General features: G+C 41.3%; 1 protein-coding gene across 2 annotated transcripts in view; it reads right to left on the bottom strand.

The window, feature by feature from the left end:
• SOBP (sine oculis binding protein homolog) overlaps positions 1-21,226 on the bottom strand; it is a 98,478-nt gene that overhangs the window by 67,641 nt on the left and 9,611 nt on the right. For both annotated transcript variants that reach the window (XM_015858745.2, XM_015858744.2), the window contains exons 3-4: positions 20,458-20,643; positions 8,640-8,791 (exon numbers count right to left, since the gene is read on the bottom strand). In XM_015858745.2, the coding sequence (XP_015714231.1) occupies positions 8,640-8,791; positions 20,458-20,643 (338 nt within the window). The remainder of the gene's footprint in view (positions 1-8,639; positions 8,792-20,457; positions 20,644-21,226) is intronic.

Genomic DNA, 21,226 nt, shown 5'->3' on the forward strand with positions numbered 1-21,226 from the left:
AGAGAAGGGAAGGGTTTGTAAGATACTGAGCAGCATTTGGCCACTGCTAATGGGGGTAACTGAGGCCGCTGATGGTCTCACATGCTTCCCAGCATAGCTGCACTGGGCAGTTACACTGCACTTATGATCCTCCTCCATGCAAAGCCCAGCAAAGAGCCTCTCTGCTCTGCTCTTGGGACAAATGGGTGGCAACGGAGCCATGCCTCCCTCTCAGGCTGCACAGGCAGGCAGAAGGCTGGGCCAGCAGGAAGGCCTGGCCACCACCAGCACCCCCCACCCAGGTGCCCTATGTGCAGCCAAAGTCAGGCCAGCCATTGCTCCTCAGGCAGGAGGTGAAATAAACCAAACCCATGTGAAGCCGAGCACAGGCACAAAACCCTCCCACCCCCAAAACCATCAGACACTTTATGACTGTTTCTAAAAATTATTAAACAGATGAGTACATTTACTTCAGCTACAAAACTGCATCCAGGCTGACAATTTGCAGCATATGTTTACTTTCAGCCCAATTTAAATTCAAACGGGCGAGTTATAAATGCTTGGGTTTTTGACAGAGAGCACTCTGTAATTGAACTTAGCTGGCCAGCAAACAGTCTTCTACTATTGCAGAAATAATTTTCTAGAGGAAAGATATTTGACATTTTCAGACTTTTGCCCTATAAAAACTACCCACCCAGCTCCTCCAGCAAATTTAACACTTTGTATATCAAGTACTACTTGATATATAGTGAGAAGCTGACTTTAACTAACAATTTCCACCAGTAGATTTTCCTGTTCATCTGGCAGCTTACAAGTTACAACCATTTGGCCTCCTCTAGCCCTGTGGAGATTCATGAGGCCAGATTCAAGGTTAATGCGTGTAAGGGCTTCTTCCATCTTCTCATAAACCAGCAAGTGTTTGCAAACAAAGCTAAAGGGGTGAATCTTTCCTACCCAGAAGGGGACAAAAGACACAATGTGATTTATTTGTTTCATCTGACTGAAACAATTTCATCCCTGAATTTGACCCAGGATTTCTATGCACAAAGGAGAGGGAAGTCACTGCTCCAGAACAGCAAGGGAGTAAATATAGGCCATTGGCTGACAAAAAACCTTATAACCACACTGGATTGCCATCTCACCTGCACAAATCACTCAGCCACCAGCTCATGCTGGGGAGTACTGTGACAGCAAGATGCTCTCCTGAGAAACTTTAGGACCAGAAATGACAAAATTTCTGTCATTTGCTACCTAAAACTATAGAATCATAGAGTCACAAGGTTGGAAAGGACCTACAAGATCATCTAGTCCAACCGTCCTCCCTTTACCGTACCTACAGAAAAAACACTAAACCATATCTCCTAGCTCCCTATGTGACACTGTAATATGCTATTAATCTTCTCGGGAGTGTGAACACAGGGTGTCATTCACAACACTCTTCCTAATCCAAACATATTTCTGCAAGCCATATTTGCTTAATTTTGCTTTTAAAATAAAAATATAGATAGAGCAAAAATATATGCAAGCTACTTTTTCAATATTTCCCTAAGTTAATGAGCTGACTGGGAAGTGAACAGATGCGTTAAGCCAATAATTTATTCAAATGTCATGATATTTTTGAACAAACACATTATTTAATATGCATTTCATTATTTACCCAGTTCTTATTAGTGTTAATGATTGATGTATTCGTCAGGAAAGAGAAAAGTGGCATCAAATGTAATCTGCACAAATTAGATTAACTTTGGATATCTACCCTAAGTTTTCATTAGAGCAAGCACTGTTTTTGATGCTCTTTTTGCATGGATCATGTAGAAACAAAGCTGGAAAAGCTGGAAGGTGCATAAATTCACATGAAGCCAAGATGGGCTCAGACAATGCAATGTGAACTGGAGTGCAGGGGAGAGCAGTATTTTATTGAGTGATTGTCTAGATTGCATACACTGGAGCCAAAGGGGTTCAGAGGTAAAGCAAGCACCCCAGTGTATTGTAACTGCTCACTTTCTGAATGCATCACTGTTACATATCTAAAACTCTCTAATCAAAAATCTCTTGGTGATGCAACAGTGTTCTAGACACACACCCTGAAGCACATCTTGCCAAACTTTTTAACAAAGTAAAATGCCTATTTTTCCCCTAACATCTCCTTCTCCCCTCCAAAAATTCATCTAAGTGATTTAAGACTTCAGTTAAACAAATAATAATAATAATAATAATAATAATAATAATAATAATAATAATAATAATATTTTTAACAATATATATATTTTTTAATTTTGTTCAGAAAAATAGCTACAGCAATCCTCCTTTAGTCACTCTGAGGATGTATTCGGTAGAGAGAAACTTCTTAAACATCTTCAGTATTGATGTATCATAACATCTCTCTACTTAAATCCAAGCCATTGGTCTGAACTGTTTACCTTAAAAGTATTTCTAGTCAAGTCCTAATGTGATTAGTGGTATTGTGTTGTAATGTCTGCGCATAAACAAAACCTACTTCTGGCACCAAGGAGAGATGCCACTGCTGAAGCCATCCAGAATTGATGTGAGGACACCTCGTGTAAGCCGGTCGATTGATTTGAACCAAATGCCTGCTGTCCAAGAGACAGCAGATTCTCAGGTCCTAATTAGCACATTCATCTTGATAAAGTCGAAGTAGCCAGAATGAGACACGACTGATGTAATGTGACATGGTGGTTAAAATTAAAGTGAACACGCCTTTTAATTGGATTGGATACCTGCTAGCAATTCAGACAATGGGAATTTGATTCAAATTTATAGTATTAAATGGCAGCAGATGGACAGTAAAATGTCCACTGAGTTTGCAAACTGACAAGCATGCTGGTTTGCCAGATCCTTTCATTAAGTCTTTGGTGGCATCAGTCAGGTGCTGATGCATTTCATCGTTAGCAATGTTAATATGTTCTGCTTTGGTGCAGATGAGCAGTGAGGTATTCTGACCACTGACCTCTGCAGGTTAGCTTGGAATTTCAATTTCCTCTTCTCAACACAGAAAATCTTCCCTCTGGTTTAAGTAAAGGGTTTTATGAGAATTCTGGCCTCAGTATGCAGTAAGCAAAAAGGCCAGCTGATAACAGCTCAACAATGACATCTACTCTTCTCTCTAAAGCTGGCCATCTCTTTCACAGCTCAAGATTCGCTTTATATCTGTGTGTGCTCCAGATTACTGGACACAGCCTATGGTCTTTTACCTCCTGCCCACATAATTTAACACCATCCTATGAGGGATAATGCTTTCTTTCCCCCTCTTTCTCCAGATAATTTCTCAAAGAAGTTTGCAACTGTGCCCCACACTCAGACTCTTTCCTCTGCCAACTCAGCGTCTCATCTGCATTCATTCATCAGCATTCATTTATATCTTAACATAGCAATCACAGCTACGGAAATGTTTGTCATCTTCTCCCCTTCCACCTTTAAGCCTTAGCAAGAAACCTTATTAATTGGCTTCTGTGGCAAATATGCATATTTGCACCTGCATACGTGCACACAGATCCAAGCAGACACAAGGAAGCACGCACGCATCCTACGTAAACCCACACCAGAATGAGTGACTCTGCAAACTGTTCATTAAACCTCACTTCTCTACCACTCTGTGAAGCCAAACACAGACACTTGCATGCAAACCAAGTAGAACACCTGCTCAGCACTGACCTTTCTGAACACCTAATTAATGCAAGTTAAATCTCTAGGAGAAATAGGTTTTCTATTCAGAGCCCCATGTGTTTCAAAGCTTATTATGGGAAAGGAAGACATAACAGCTAAGCCTTTTCTATTTTTTTGTTGGTAGGGGCACTATTTGTATTGAGATGTGTGAAGCAATTTTCCAAATTTTCATGAATGATGATCATTTTACAAATTAAATTTCACAGGTGCCTGAGAAAGAGACAAAAGAAACGTTTTTTGCCATTACTCATTGACTTAACAGAGAGATTGTTAAATATTTCTTATGCGCTGTTAGGCTGCATAATTAAGCTTGAAATCAAGAGAACTTTCTATGACAATCCTCAGTAATAATTCTGGGGAATGATAGCTTCTGTTTACTCCCAGTATTCAGGATATGTTTGTATATACAAGCTCATAGTAATCACATTGTATAATATATATTAATTAGCTGAAGAAACAATTCAAGCAAGAGTACTAAGGCTTTATGATGCTGTACACAGATTATTGTCTTGAAATATAATTTGAAAGAGTTAGCAATCATCTGCTGTGGCAGAACAGAGGACTAAATAAATGTGTATGAGCTCACCCTCATCCCTGCTGCACAGGTGGGCCAGAAGAGCAGAAAACATTCCCTCCTTGGGATTTTATCCTCACCTCTGATGTAGGGATACAGATTGCTGCTTAGGAGAGCAAAGCCAGATGCCGACTTTGCGGATGGCCTGCACCAAGGACACCTGGCCAAGCCTGCATCCAAACCATGACAGGAGGAGGTAGCTTCCCCCCATGCATAGCCATCCACAGCAGGTGCCATAGATCTCCATCCTTTACAGGGGAAACAGCCCCTCCATTTACATTTTCATGCCACTAAACAGTAGTTTGCTTTTGCTTTTTGATTTACACCTTTCTGTTTATTCCTATAAGTGAAACTGGGCTGCACAATATGCACAAACATCTATCATCTTTTTTTCCTGATGGTAAGGCAGTGCATACCAGGGACAAGGCCAAGAATAAAACACTGGCTGACAACCTTGCAGCCTCTTCCTATCCAAGGTCTTAGTCAAATCAAGTTAAGTTATGCTATAATGTGTGTGTGAACAGAGTCTATAACCTCTACGAATTCAGTCCTCGTGCAAGGTTTGGCCATTTGGTCATAATTAATTTGTTTTCTGACCCATTGATTCAATAAACTTAATTTCAAAATTAATCTTTTCAGGCTTCAAACTCACTGGATCCAATTATGAATCCAATAGTTCCCCTTAAAGTTAATATTCTGAAACTTGGTGGTCTAACGCTTTTTGCCCTTATGTGCCTCTTTGGTACTTAACTTTATATTACTTGGTCTATAAAATTATATATCTTAGGAAGAGAGCATCAAAATGACTCCTAATCTTAAATCTACTCAATTACAAACATTAGTATGAAACGTTCCCTTTCCTGAATCATTGAATGCCCGGGGCACTGCTGCTACACCTGTGTTGTGAGAGGGCTGGGGAAGGAAGCATGGGCTGGGTGCAGCCACTGTCCACCCAGCCTGGGGCTCTGGGGGCAACTGTGCTCCTCTCTGGGGGTGCTTCAAGACAATCCCACATTGGTGTGCATTGTTCCTGCCTGTTTATAGGGTGATTACAAAAACCCTAATTCTGAACACAGTAATTGGCATTCAGGGATACGCGATTGGCAGAGTTATTTAGTGGCATTTTGAGACATGAGCAATGATTTATTCTGTACTGTTCAAACAGTCCTATCATTGTAAGTGCGTGCTTATCACAGCACTTCCCATCTGGGGGAGAGAGGGAGCACAGCTCAGCATGCTCCATTAGGAAATTCAAGCCTTAAACCAAGTGACCACAAAGTTCTATCAGCTCCCTGAAATGCAGCAGCTGTACATATTTAACCTAATACAACCCCATATTGTTGCAGAGGTCTGCTGTTTAAAACACACATAAGGCAGGTGAAACGTGACTATTTCACTCCTCCGTTTGAAAAATGAGAAAGTGTGGAGCGGTGTAACTTCTCAAACACATAAATAAGCATTAGGCTCCTGGAGGAGACAGGTATGTTGTTGGACTAGCAATAACAGATTAAAGGTCAATGGTTAAATCTGAAACGATTGCAACCTTGTTCTTTCAATCTTGTTCCTCAGCACTCTGCTCTTTTACTAACAGGTCAAGTGCAAAATAAGAAGCACGAGAGTCTGCTGAATTTTCCCAATCCTGCTTTAATTTAACGGCAGCATTTCCCAAATATTCTGTCCCCTGATTATTTAATGACATCAATACACACGCAGTGGGTAGCTATGGATTTCCCTTGCTAGGTCAGATTCTGTATAGTTAATATCACAAGAGCAAGAGACAGAGAAAATTTGATTCACATGCTTTCTTTGAAGCAGAGACAATACAGCAACCAATATCATCAATCCTATGTAATCTTGTTGTTATTTGTATATACAAAAATAATGAATGCTATGCATTTCTGGATAAAAGGTGCTGAAAATATCTAGAACCGCTGAGCTTCCAGAAGTTAATAGAGGTATAGGAAAGGGAATCAGGGGGAATAGGATGCTCTCAGCTGTCCCTCATCAAAATACAAGGGCAAAAAGGCATTCAGCAGAGAACAGTGGTAATTCATTCTAATTTCAGTAATGGGGAACTTGTTCAATATGATGCCTGAGTGACTGAAATCATGGCTGTAAACTATTACTACTGATTCCTGCTACTAAAGGTTTAGTAACAGGTTTAACTACACCTATTCTTTATATTAATATGTGTTCATTTTAGTAGGGGACCTAAACCTTCTACTTCGGGATCTAGGCTATGAGATTAGAGATAACAGACCATCAACTGGTCGTACTTTCTCAAGGTTTTCTGTGTTGTCTGGTGCTCATCACTGCAGTATACATAGGACCACCTAACTAGGATCACTTGCAATCCTTTCACTCTTAAAATCTATGACGGCTGCTCCAAAAGTAATACCTCCTGTTCTATTACATTGGCCCAAAATGTCAGAGGTGGACTGTTAGTCATAAAGCAGTAGTGGTGAACTTTCCCACCAATATTCCATGCTGTTGTCGTGTGACAGATGGCAGCAGAGGGGCAGTCTGACACAATAGCATCTGATGCAGAAGTGTGTATAAAGCAAATGCATGTCACTGAATTCCTCCATGCAGAAAAAATTGCACCCATTGACATTCATTGATGCTTGCTGAACACTGATGGAGACCAAACAGTGGATGTGAGCACAGCGAGGTGGTGGCACGTTTCAGCAGTGGCAACAGCAACATGAAAGACAAGCCACATTCCAGATAGCCATGCAGATTTTTATGAGCGTGGCATGCAGGTTCTTGTTCATGGCTGGGGAAAATGCATAGTTAATGGTGGTGACTATGCTGAAAAAGAGCATTTCACAGCTGAGAATTTCCTCTATTAAATAGTGTTATCATACTCTTTGTATATCTGTTGTTGTTTCCACGGAAATAAATGGGAGGCATTACTTTCAGAGCTACCTATGTATATAACTCATGCCAACTTATGACTCATAGTCATGGGCACATCATCTGAGTGTGATCTGGATCCTGTTACATCACAGAGTCTCACACACTTTAAGAGACATTGAACTGCATATGCATGCACGTATACATGTGCAAGCTCATTCTGAAATGAAGAGCATCCTAAGAGCATGTATTTCCCTCTTCTACATATGTAGAAAGAAGGATGTAAGAACCACTCATGGCAGAAGGCTCCACGTGACTTTAACTTGCCTGTCTGCTCCAGTGGACATTATGAGCTTGATTCTCCAAGACTGCCACTGAAATTCCACTCTACTGATTTTTGCAACCTAATTCTTCAGGCACTTTTTTTGTTGTTGTTGTTTCAACAGGATGATGTGACCCAAATTTCTAAAGGAGGGTAATTTGTTGTAACAGTGCATCTTGATTCTAGGATCTGCATGCACTTATGTGTTATTCCCACATATTTAGAATACTAGACTCGGAGAACTGAATTTTGTTGCAACTTGGCAAGCTTTGAGTGTTTTGTAGCATGAGGGAAAACAGTATCACTTAGAAAGCCAGAATTTGAAGGATTTTTTGAATAATAAATATTTGTAAGACCATAAAGACTATCCAAAGACTCCTTTTGCACTAGTAAGTCCCAAAAGGCCACGGTTACTTTTAAAACAACTACAAATGCTGCAGCATTCCTACATTATTTTCCCGTAAATGGCATTTAGCACATACTGCTGTAGAAAGACAGCTGCTGAAGCAACCTAGAGGGCATTTTCAAGCACTGTACTTCAGCGATTACAGCAATTTTTGTAGGCATTCAATATTAGGATTACATTCTAATTTTAGACTAAGTTAAATTTGAATTGAGTAGGAGGAGTTTTCATGGTACTTTAGATGTTCTAGTATTGCTTACCTCAAACCAAAAATGTATAGTGTCTGAATTTTGCAGCCATGATGATGTTATGAGCCACAGTACACTTTAAAAGAGTGAAACTACAGCTCACTAGCATCAGGCAGGTGTCCTCTGCCATAATGGGACCCAGACTTAGGTTTTAAAAGCACAGCCATGATCTCACTGCCATGGGACTTGGTGACACAGCTCCCACTGCCTGGTAAGGCTGAGGCTGTCACACTCAGCCACCCTCTCCTATACCTGCTTGATGCCTTTTCTTAGTGGTGTGTGTGCAGAAACCATCCTGAAACCCTGAGGCCAAACTGGGACTGGTAAGCTCCTGTTGATGTTTATCTAAGCTCTCTGATTCTCTAAAAAAACCCAAGCATCAAGCTGAAGGGAACTGAAAGAAACAAGGTTAGTAAAGAGCTGACAGTCCAACAGACGATACAGATGGAAAGTGAGGGACTGGGTGAAGCAGAAAACAAAAGAAAGGAGCTTCTGTTAGATGCTAAATGAGACCCAGGCTGGGCCAGTTAAAGCTATGTCTATGCAGATTACATCTTTCCTTATTTCTCTTACCTTGTTTCTCTTGAAATATGCTCTTCGGCAAGCTGCAAAGCACTTCTCGCTGCAGAAGCATTTCACTTCACTTCCCATACTCAGGGAATAGCGCTTGATTCCAACTTTCTGGCACCAGGCACACATTATTTGTACATTTGACACATCATCTTCTACAACAAAAATATAAGAACAATGTTTACATGAGATGCAAACACCTTCCTCAGACATCTGCACACTTACTCTTAGCGCAAACTGCACCAGCTCATCTTATTTCTAACCTCCTTACCATTTGGGAACACAAATGTGCCTGCCTGCCACTACCAGCTTGTTCACAGGCAGCTGGCGACCTGTGCCAACCCAGCTCAATAGATTAGCAGAGTTTCTAGGGTGGCTGGAAAGGATAATTAGCTTAAAAATGGTACATTGCTGAAAAGCTCTGGAAGTCTTGAGTTTTTTTACATGTACAAGGGTGCACAAATCTTTACTAAATAAGCAACCCAGAACAGAGGCTTAATAAGTCCTGCTGCCTCACTCTTGTTGCTTGCAGCCCTGTGCAGTGAGCACTTCAGATATTCTGCTCAGCAAGCAGGTGACAAAAAGCACCTGGGTGGTACTACACCAAAGCAGGTCTCTAACAAAAGCTCTCTGTTAAATAAGGAATGAAAGATCCCCTTGCAGTGTTGATTTGAAATAATGACTGATGTACAAAATGGGAGCTTTCATTGGAATATAGCAGTCCCCAAAACCTACGCTTGAGCAAGAAGGGAGATGCAGCACTGGTGAGGTCTGCCAGGTTACTTCTCAGTCTTTGTGCTCATCAGCCAAGCCTGAATCCAGAGCCTCTTTCAAGCTCCTCTCAATAATGTGCTACAAATATGAGGTGTATGCCTTCTGAAGTGTACAACTGGAAGACTGCAGAAGTCCTAACAAGGTTCTTGCGCATTCATCATCTTTACTCCACTTCACAGGCAGGGAATAGTTAAGCCTCTTAGGCAGATGACTGACACAAGTTAGCAGGAATCTTTTGACTTAAATCCCAGAATTCTTCAGTTCTGATGTCCACTCTATTGTACAGCATGACCTTTCAGTTACAGGCAGCTGCCATTGTCTAAATGCTGGAAAAAAAAAAGTCCCTGAAGACTAATTGTTAAAGCAGCGCCTCATCCCTGAGCAGCAGAGAATTCATGGCTCAGAGAGTCTGTCATGCAGCCATCCCATTTCCCTATAAAGGATTTGTTTTCGAAGCTACGCTGTCATCGTTCTGTAAAATTATTGGCAAACTAATTTTTAGCGGAGTGATTTGGCTCCTTTCCCCGGCTCTCATAACTCAGAAGTACGTGCTGCATTTTATTCACCTTAACGGAATAAATATTGCCAGTTTAATAACTTTTTTTCCTTCTGCAAATTGTGTTATGATTTATCGCTACAAATAAAATTGTACAACGTTAAAAAAAATGACCTTTTTAGTTTTAATCAGACTGTCTACCTTTAAAGCTGTATTTAAGGCTAAGTTGTAACATAGATTTGCACTTAATGCATTTTATCATTCGCTCTTTAAAGCAGGATTTGCCAATACTATAAATGCTGTAATATATTGCACATCAAGGGAAATCACAACAATTTGGACAAAATAACCAGCAGCTATACAAAGGGTAAAGAGGTCTGCAAGCACCTCCCTGCACCAGCTTGGAGTTAACTATCCCAGCAGGGCACAGCAGCGTTTCTCTCCATTCTTATCTTAACCAAGCTTTCACAAAGGAGCCCTGATTCAGCTGTGTTTGCACCAAAATAAAGCCATTCCTTACATGCTGAACTTGCCCTTTGAACACACCATGACAAGTGAATCTCCCATGAGCCAGAGGAAACAGCCAGCAACCCCTTGTTTCAGATAACACCAACATATATTCTCCTACTGACAAGAAGTATTTTATCTCCAGAAAGTGGAAGATCTACCAGAGATAACTTTCTAACAGCCTTGTTACTGGTGAGAATAACTGTCATTGACGAGGAAGGAAAATTACAGAGCTGAAAGAGAATTCACTGGCCAAGTAGGTGCTGGAGCACCTTGTTTTGAAGTAGGCTTTGTTGTGGGCATAGACCTAAAGGAGAAGCACAGAGCTCTGTCACTGGGGATTCCCAGTTTTCATGCACAGCTTAACAGCGGAGATACATCAGCTACCATTCAACTCCTCACCACTGACACACACTGACTGCCTCCTGAGGATGATCAGAATGATCACAACATTGTTCAGTTTCAGTTAAAGAGCATCCCAGCAGCAAATGTTTAAAGGGAAAGGCCACATCACAACTTCCCTGCATTAGGTTATGCAGGAGAGTAAAGCTCAACCCACCTCCTTTTGCCATAGGCTCCCTTTAATACAGACACGGGCAAGAAGAAGAGCAGTGGCAGAGAGAGGCACCTGCTTAGTAAAGCTGTGGTCCCCTCGTGCTCTGCAGAACTTTGTTACTACCTCAAGGAGAACCCTTTGGAGCAGCATCACTTAGTACGTGATCCATGGAGCTGACAGTCAATAAACCAGCAGAAACTGACCATCCATCTACCTCTAGCTGCTCCCTGCACCTCCAGGAAAAGACAGCTGATATACAGAAGTATAGTAACAGCAATAATAAAAGTAGGCGCCTCTTCCATTAATAAGGCATAGGAACACTGCAACATGAGAATGAACTTCATATAGCCACGTAAAGCAGCCAGCAAACAGCAGTACTTCAGAAGGGGGTAGAGGACATGCAAATTTTTGATGCAATTGCATCTTCTTGTAATGCAATGCATCAGATGAAAACTTCCAGTATCATATGACCAATTCTCTGTGGAGCATCAACGAAAGTTCTGTGCAGCCTGAGAGGGGAGAATTGGCTCTAAAACCAACTCATTTCTTTTAGCTTCCAGTGAAGCTGAGAACAGCAGACTGAAGTGCCCATTCACGATTGGTACAGAGCCATGCCCCATGGCTGATAAAGCAGGGTGTGTGGGTGACAGATGTGGACAACCATAATGGTCCAGATCAGGCAGTGTGCTTTCCTTCTTGACACTGGTTGCAGCAAGGATCCAAGCAGAAGCTGTGAAAGCACTTGAGGGGTGTTTCACTACAGAGCATTAAGCTTAGTGACCGGAAAAGAGGACTGCTATGTTAACAGAAAAGTAATAGTCCATGTACTTCTACTATTGCAGTCCATTGCACTAGGAAGCAATAAGCTTAAAAATCCATTAAGATTGTGTGAAATAAGAAAAGCCAAAGGCCAGTGATTTAATTGCAATCTTCCCAAACACAAACTCAGTAACTCAAATCTACCATTCAAGACTACTCTCACTTTTTCACAGACCTTTGTTTCTTATGGCCAAATTCTTTAAAAATCACTTTACCAGACTCTCGTCCTTCTTTCAGGAAAATGTATCAAATCCCAGTATCTGCAACACTCAGCAAGAAAAACCCGGGACAAGAATGCAGGGCAGTGGGGAATTTCAAATGGAGTAGCTTGAGACTGCATCCTGAGTCTTTCTTCTGAACTCTTTTAGGCCAGGTCTGCACTAAGAAAGCAGATTCACAATAATTGCACTGGTGTACTACATCAGCAATGCTCTCCTGTATACACAGATAAACTTTGCTGGTAGCCTCGCTGTGCATATCAACTTGAGTGACATGAGCTCACCCCGACAGCATGCCCATGTCCATCATACAAGCTTGCTGGAGCAGCTCTGTTGATGAAGATCATTCAGCATCACTTTCAGGACTCACATAGCTAGGCTGACACACGGTTTAAAGCACAAAAATAACACTTGCAAGACTTAGGACAGATCTGAGGGTGGTGAGGTGCTCAAATGGGTTGTCCAGAGGGGTTATGGATGCCCCATCACTGAAGGTGCTCAAGGCCAGTTTGGACAGGGCCCTGGGCAATATGATCTAGTGCTTGACCTAGCAATTGGCAACCCAAGCCGTTCTATCATTTTACAATCATTTTGAAGTGAAAGCAAATTTTTCTTAATCAACTGCATTTTTTTCTCCCTGTGGGCTTGCAACTTTATGAACTGCCCTTGTACTGTGCTGAGTATGTTCTCAGATTTGTCACACCTGTGAGAGGTAGGATGAAGAGGAGCTGGCAGAATATCTGCACTGCTACTCCCTACAACCACCTCAGGTAAGAGGAAGGCATATTCCTTCTATATACAGCACAAGACCTGAATTTCCAGCCTCTTCTTTTGTGAGTTCTCCAGTCTTCATACAAAGCTTCATAGGAAGAACTACTGTGGGAGTTGAAATGCCTTGCTTTTAGTGCCTCTGGGTTGTATCATTACAGGTGAAAGAAGCACTCCCTGCACCCACAGCACAGATACTATTCAGATACATCTCATTGTGGTTTTTTGCCTGTGTATTTTTCATAATGAACAATGCAATAAACATGGTGTGTTTGCAGTGTTAAATCATGTTCCCAAAGGGAGCAGTTTGTATAACAAGATAAAATTATCACATTATAATAACTAAATATGCATCAGTCTAAAGCATGCTCCAATTAATCATCAAAAGTTTGCACCGCCTCTTTAGGTCTTAATTAAGCAGAATGTTTGGTGTTGTTTTTTTCCCCTTTCAAACCAGTGTGGAGGAGCTGCAGAAAATTGTTCCTCTTAAAGCCAATGAGCAGCAGTTTAGACTAATCGATCTTATATGGAACCATAATTTGGAGAGGTGGAGAGAAGGGGAGGAAGGCAAAGAGTACAATAGAGCATATCCATCATGGATAGCTCTGTCCCTTTATCTAGGCAAACCAGCACGGCCTGCAGTGCTTAGAAGGCTGATCCTAAAATCCCTGCAATTCTGGAGTTAAATCCCAATCAGTTTACGAACTTTAAGACTGCAGTATTCTGCTAATACTGTTTTGAACTCTCTGATATGCATTTTCAACTTTAATTCTATTTTAACGAATCCAGAAACACTAAATGCAGACAGAGCTCTCATTCTAAAGATTATGATGATCCCTGGACAGGTGCTCCTAAACCTTACTTTCCATATTTGCTTACAAGGAATTCAGAAGGAGATGTTCAATTGTTCCAGCAAGAAAAAATTACTCCTGAAGGTGCCCACCTATAGTACAGAAACAGTGATGGTGAGCAGAAGACCACAAGGATGCAGGGTCTGGGGCAGAGATCTCAAAGCAAGTGAATCTGCGTGGAATCTGTCCTTGGCTGCAGTTGTGTCTGTCACTTGATATAGAAATATTTCAGCAGCTTATTCTCCTGGATGTCTTCCTACAGCCCAACTTCTCCTGGCATGTGAGTTTCCTTCTTCTGCAGCTATCAGACCCAGGCATCACCACTACTGTTTCTTTTTTCTTTTCTTTTCTTTTTTAACCATGTGTTTCCACCCCACTGCACGGCACTTGACAGTGGGAGTTTGGATCCCACTTATCGTCCTGGACACTGTTAAGGCACATGTGAGATGAGGAAGTGATCTGTGAAAGCCAGTATGGCTTCACCAAGAGAATATCATAGCTGATCAATCTGGTGGCCTTCTATGACCGTGGTGGCATTGGTGGATGAAGGAAGGGTAACTGATGTCGAAGGCAACACCTTTGACATAGTGCTGCACCACATCCTCAATCACAGAATTGAAAAAGAAATGGATTTGAAGGGTAAACCATTGCATACATTAAGAACTGGTTGGATGGTCACAGACTGAAGGATGTGGTCAGTACTACATCCAGTTGGTGACCAGATAAATGGTATACCTCATAGGATAGGACAATAGAGAACAGATTTAAAATAAAAGACAGGAGATTTAGATGAGATGTTTGGACAGAATTTTTCACTCAGAGGGTGGTGAGGCACTGGCACAGGCTGCCCAGAGAAGCTGTGGATACTCCATCCCTGGAGGTGTTCAAGATCAGGCTGGTTGGGGCCCTGGGCAGCCTGATCTAATGCCTTATTTAGTTGTTGGCAACTAAATTAGAGTTGTTAGCTCTGAGTTATCAATTGGCTCTCCTGAAACTGACTTTTCACTGATGAAGACCAAGCAGCATGTGTTCAGATTTTGTTAATCCAAAGCAGTTCCTGAGGCAGATGCTCCCAAGAGAGGCAGAAGCACTGTTCCCATCATTTTTCTTATATCCAAGATAGTTTATCTGATTAAACTTAAATTTTAAAAATGAACAAACATAACTCATGCAATAATTCCACAGAACCCTTTGTTATAGTACTTCAGCGCTGATCCTCTAAATAGGTGGGCTTTGTGACAAACTCAAGTGATAACAAGTTCTTTGGAAAAAGTAATTGTGAGACGAAGATTAAAAAATAGGGCTTACAACAGAAAGCTTTTTGCAGCCATAACCACAGAAATATCTCAAGAGGTCCATAAAACAAAGAAGAGTCTCTTAAAGTCTGCTACACCACTAAAAAAGTCAAGTGTCCCACCTCTTTCAAATAACCATTTGGGGAACCACAACTTGCCTATGTTTTCTGTGTTTACATTGAGGCGTGTTTTCATGCATAGTTCAGTAAGAACTGAATGCTGAACCAAATAAAAACCAGCTCGAAGGCAGGTTTGAAACACCAAAGAAAAAAAGCACATATTTTCACTAATGGAGGTGGAATTCCCTGTGCATTTTTAATATATGCTATTGAAGTACATGCATTAAGTACAAGTATACTTCCTTGTAGCACAAAGGAAACACTCCACAGAGAGCAAAAGGTGTCAATAGTGGGCTATATAGGGCAGGCATATGAGCAGATATTGACACCTTAAAACACAGGCACTAAAACTCTACAATCAGTATAAATCTGATGATGTTTCAAACCATAAACAAAAGGTAGTGTTTGAAGAGTAGTGACTCTAAGTGTTGGGTTGTGGTCGTCTTTATTAGAGAGCTAAGCCTGCAGTTACAGAAATTGTAAACTGGAATAAGATTTGGAAAATACAGAAAAAGGATCCAGAGTGCAGTAAAATTAAAGTCTCCACAATATATAGGCTTAATTAGATCTGATAATATGGTCTTTATTTAAGGGAAATTGCTACTGGGCTCTGCCTGGAATAAGACTTCTTGGTAATGCAGTCGTAGAACCAATTCCTTGGTGAATTCAGACAGATAATCACAGGATTCGGCTTTACTGCCCTGCTAACTACCATTTAAAAATCTTTTATGCTTCCAGATCCCTCCAATATAATTTAAATATTGATAGAGTTTACAGCATGCAGCTCCAGAGCATTGAGGCAGGGACTCTGCTGAATCCCACGTGTTGTATGGCTGATGCACCAAGTTATTCATGTGCACCTACATGTACAAAGGATTGTAAACCCTGATTCTAAAATTATGTTAAGCTATAACACAGAAAATCACTCATTCCTTTCTATAAAGTACCTCATTACTCTTTTTAGTCTTTGAATGTGCCATTTCCTTGCCTGTACTATAAGGGATGCAGTACTGGAAGTACTTCTGGCAGTGACCCCCTGGCAGTGCTGCACAGCAGGGACTCATTTGCAGCGCTGTGGATAACAGATGTAATTTGTACACTGCACCTACATGGGGGAGGGAACACTTGTGCTTGATGCCTTTTCTCGAAAGCCAGGCCAAACAGCAGTCATCCTCCTCTACCAAAGCACTGCCACAAGGCTCTCAAGGGAAAATAAACCAAGGACCAGGAAATGGAGACATCGCATCCTGCAGCAGGTGCGAGGAAGGAGGAAGCATGCTCCTGACTGCATTTAAAGAGTTTCTTGCATTCTACTTTTGCATTCTTCTAAAATCAAGCAGACTAGACCTCAGCTGCCCTGCATCCACAACAGACAGCCACAGCGGTTGATTGAAAGGGCAGAGTCACCCAGCACCCTCACAGATTTCCTCCCTGGCACTGAGGACCTCAGGACACAAGTTAGGATGGTTGGTACTGATCACTACGACCTGCACAACCGTGGAGGTATTTTCATTTTCAGATCATTCCTGGCTACTGCATGTCTTTTCCTAGCCATTTCTGAGCAAAGAAAACAATACTTTCTTTAGGCTGCTTTGCAGAAAGCAAGATTCTTCTAACACCAAGCAGAAATATCAGTTTGCTGCAATGGACTGCACTTGAGACTAATGCATGAAGATTACACAAGACCTGCTGCTGCCATCAAACTGCTGCAACTAGTGGAGGCAGCAAGGAGGAACGGTGATCAGCCACCAGAAGACTATTCATTAAAGCAGCATACTGGAGGCTGCACTGGTTCTGTATCTACCTCCAAATGCAAGTCAGACACTGACGTTGACTAATAAAACCTGTTTTAATATGACTTCTGCCAGATCACGGCATACCTGCCTGGTGGTGTCAGCAGCTCCGTCAGAGAGGAATGTATAACTTCCACACATGGGCCACAACCTTAGCCTGTAGATGTTCCATGATTCACATAGGGCCCATGCATTCATCTCAGCTTGTCTGGGTATAAGCTTGGGGTACATCACCTTTATACCTATATCTGTTTATATTTGGTCAGGAGACACTCCAGTGTTTCCTAGGATTGTATAAGCAAATTTTACCTAACATATTATTTGACTGAAACATTGTCTGGAGATGTATTGTAGTAATGCTGCTCAAAATCACCTGGTTTTTAAAAGAAAATAATAATAATAATAATAATAATAATAATAATGTATAAATATATATTGTAAAATAAACAGGAGGGAAAATCATATATATAAAATAAATAGGAGGGAAAAAAGATAATTTTGTTACCTATTTGAAGTTTTAGCCTGTTCATTTAAAATATGAGTGTAGATAGGATACTACTCAATGGTTTCCAGCAGGCTCATGGAAGATCTAATCTGCTGAAATATTTGCTGACTGCTTCCCAGACATAGATCAGGACAAGTGCTCCTTCCTCAGCTGGTGGCTGTTGCTGATACTAAGAATCATATCCCTCTCCTTGGAAAGATATGTCTTCCCCCAGTGATTTTTCTACCTTTGCAATTGCTACATCAGTGCACTTCACAGAGTATGTCTCTTATTTCTCCCTTCAGGCTCCTGTGAGCATCCCCAGTGCTTTGCTCTTTCACTTCTCCCTCTTACTTCTTAGAATCTTATCTTCAAAAATTATTCAACTAATAACTCATTGTGGCTGTTTCTTGGATCTGCTTATCCTCTCCAGATCATTGCTCTGCTGTCCAAATGACTGCGTCTGCCTGTCCCTCTGACACTTCTTTATGGGTGCTGACCCTTCAGTTCAAAAGCAATATGGCAAGAATTAAAGTCTTAATAATAATTTTTCCTTGAGTTTTCACTCTGTATTATTTGCTTAGTAACGGTGGATTGCGCCATCATCTTTCCCGTCCTTCAGGTTCACAATTTAAATACCATTTTCATCTGTGGGCACCCTCTTTTGAGCTAGATTTTTATCCTGTTAACTTTTTCCCTGAACAACACCCAAAGCTTTCCCCAAAGACTGAGCTCATCCCAATTCTCAGCACCTCATGTCTCAGTCACTGCAGTGTACCACTACCTGCTTTTCTCTCTGTTGTGTTCTGTACCACTGCATTAAGCCTATCCATGCAAAACATGCTTCAAAGATCCCTTTCTCTGCCCAGTATTTTAACCTTGAAGTCTTCTCTCTGCCTGCTCCCTTCTGTCCCCTTTCTTTCTTTATTAACTCTGCCAATATAAGCTGTGCTTGTTCTTTCAGCAGGTCACTCACAGACTGTCCCAGCCACACTGAGAATGCTGACTTTCAGCTTTAGCAATCACTTACAACTTTCCATTTGCCGACATGATGCAAATAAGCGCCTTTGTGCTGCTCCCTAGTTTGTCCCATATGCTAGAAAAGGGGGGAAAACATCCCCACGGTTATTCTTGCCCAGCTTTGCATCACTCTGAAGTTCTCTGCTTTGATGTAGTGCCCAAAAAATGGTGTCAAAGTGCGGTGCCAACACCACTGACTTGCACACGGGCTCTCCCAGTTCCTTTGTACTCCCTTTTCTGCTTGTATTCACCCGTTGCTTCTTGCCTGACACTGTACTGCGGGCTCTTTGGGGTGATCACGACTAGGGCTCCTACGCCCTAAGATAAAACACGACAATTACTACCGGTGCTTACTGCAAAACCCACAAAGGCTGTGGTTCTCCACCCCCTCCAGACTTTCCAAACTCTGCTCTCTAAAACAAAGGTGAGATAAATACATTCATTTGCTCAGAAGTCATGGTAATCTAGCGCTCATTACTAATCACGGGATAAAGTCAGAGAAGGCAGAAATTATGCATTCACATCCTTTATGTGAGCAAAACAATTATTTTCTTTATGAACTAAAGAAGTAAAAACCTGAAGATGGAAAATACCTATGAAAAGCCTTGTGTGCGTGTGCTACCTTGACTGGTACATCTGAACACAGGATTACACATGGTAGGTGGATGGGCAAAGAACAGAAAGCAGTTGACTTGGCTAAGGTTCCCATGCCCACTTAACTACTGTTGCAGTAATTTGTATTTCTACTTCATTGTTCCATCTCCTTCTGCCTATTTGATGTCATAAAAATCCAGTCACTGTGGCAGTTTGCACAATGCATGTTATAGCCTTGCATCCACGTACCACAAATTCAACATTCTGGATTCATTCATGACTCAGATTGGGGGGAGAAAATAGTTTGGGATGATACAAGCCCTTGATTAAAGCTTTTGGGCCAAATCAGCAACAGCTGAGGATCCAGCCCATATGGCCCGAGATCTTTAGCAGTGTAAAGGCTGCAGGAATGGGCCCAAATAGCTTTAGTAATTAGCAAATATCATATAAAATAGATGAAAAGTCTTTGGCAGAGAGTGAATATTGGGTAACATCTGAAAATTGCACAGAGCATATTAGTACACTTCTTTAGAGAAAAAAACTCAATGGCATCAAAATAACCTGGGAGGGGCCACTGTATCTGTCACGTCGCTATCAACAGGAAAGCCTTTGTTGGACCCACCAGTATTTTACAATTACCAACCACCTTGAGTGTGGCACCAAGCCCCGTGCACAGCTTTGCCTCCAGAGAAATGTCCTCACAACCTGCAGGACAGTGCCACAAAGCTGCTCCCTCCAGGCCAGCACCTCCAGTGAGTGCTGCAGGTCACCCTGAGAATTCAGACACCCAGGGACATCTGCAGAAGAAGGACTGAGCCCATTGCTACCTTACTTCAGCAATTACTGTGCCACGTACAACAGCAGACAATAACGTGGCAATTAATCACCCTAGTGGAGCTCTACAGGTTACTCTCACGGATTATGGTAAGCAGCATGCTGAGCAGAATAAATCATCTCTCACACAAACTCTGAGCAATGGCATGTTATGAAATCACCCCTGATAAGTCTAATGAAAACGTAAAACATTTTGGTGCAGTCTCCCAGGCAGAGTTAAGATGATAATAAACCCTCAAGAGACGATGGTCAGGGACTTCAATGGGAACCAAGAGACAGTTTTCCCAGGATGAGCTTGTTAACCTGACATAAAGAGCGACGCGATACTGATTTGATGGCTTTGTCTCTTTCACTGTTTCCCTCCCGGAGCCTATTTTTAATTTAATCATCTTTCATTAATTTACTTAAGGGCTTTATTCATCAAAACAATATCATCTTTTTTTTTAAAGCAGATGTTGCTGAAGCGCTGAGGAAGTACAATCCACCACACAGACTGTCACAAGCAGCAGGAGAGACTGTCTGTTGGCACTGCATCTGCAATTGTCTTTCAAGAGTACTATCAAAGAACATCATCCCCCAATCTACCTTGAAGTTCACCGCGACTGGTTACTAGAGCACACTTACAGATAAGCCATAACCCAGCAATTTAAGACCTATGTCAATGACAACCAACATTTTAAAATGAGGATTTACCTGCTGGTGGCTTTATGAAAGGTGGCGGAATTAATGGGACAATAATAGGTACATTCCCGTGATCCTTTGACCCTGCTGGTGAGTCTGAAAGTCCATTTCCCGTGGCAAGCCCTGGGTAGCTCGTGTTTATATTATATGGTGAAATAACACTGTCCTCAGGTAATTTTGGTTTTGGCAAAGAATTTTCTGTAAAACACAAACAACACGTTGTACAGCATGACAAATATATTTCTTAGATGCATAGGTTGAAAAATAAAACAATTCCTATTTCTCTATAATATGATGAGTAACAGCAGTGGAAAGGTCTTAAAGAAAGGAATAAAATATTTAAATTAAAATAAAGTGTGCATAAAATGATGACAGTTATGGTTCTAATTCTTTAATCCCAAAGCACCTTTGGATTCGTATTTATAGGAATTCCTCTAATGCACCTCACGTATCTATGGGGTAGGACTTAACTCTTATCACTGTCTCTCCTCCCATCCCTCAGAGAAAGAAACATGCTTTTTTTTCTCTCCGACAGACTGCATACATTGAAAATCTCTACCTGGCACAGCTATTCGACATCTTTGTTTGCTACATAAAACATATGATTTATATCATGTTCCTATAAAGAAAAGCATGTCACAGATTTCATTAGGCATAGACTTGGAGCCGCAAATAATTCAATAAAAGATCTATTGATTAAGGCACAAATAAATTAATCCTACTGCTCCAAAGGAACAAGTTTCTTTGAAGGTGGCTCAACAACAGTGTATTTTCAATGAAA

The sequence above is a fragment of the Coturnix japonica genome, chromosome 3, assembly GCF_001577835.2.
Source record: "Coturnix japonica isolate 7356 chromosome 3, Coturnix japonica 2.1, whole genome shotgun sequence".
NCBI lineage: Eukaryota > Metazoa > Chordata > Aves > Galliformes > Phasianidae > Coturnix > Coturnix japonica.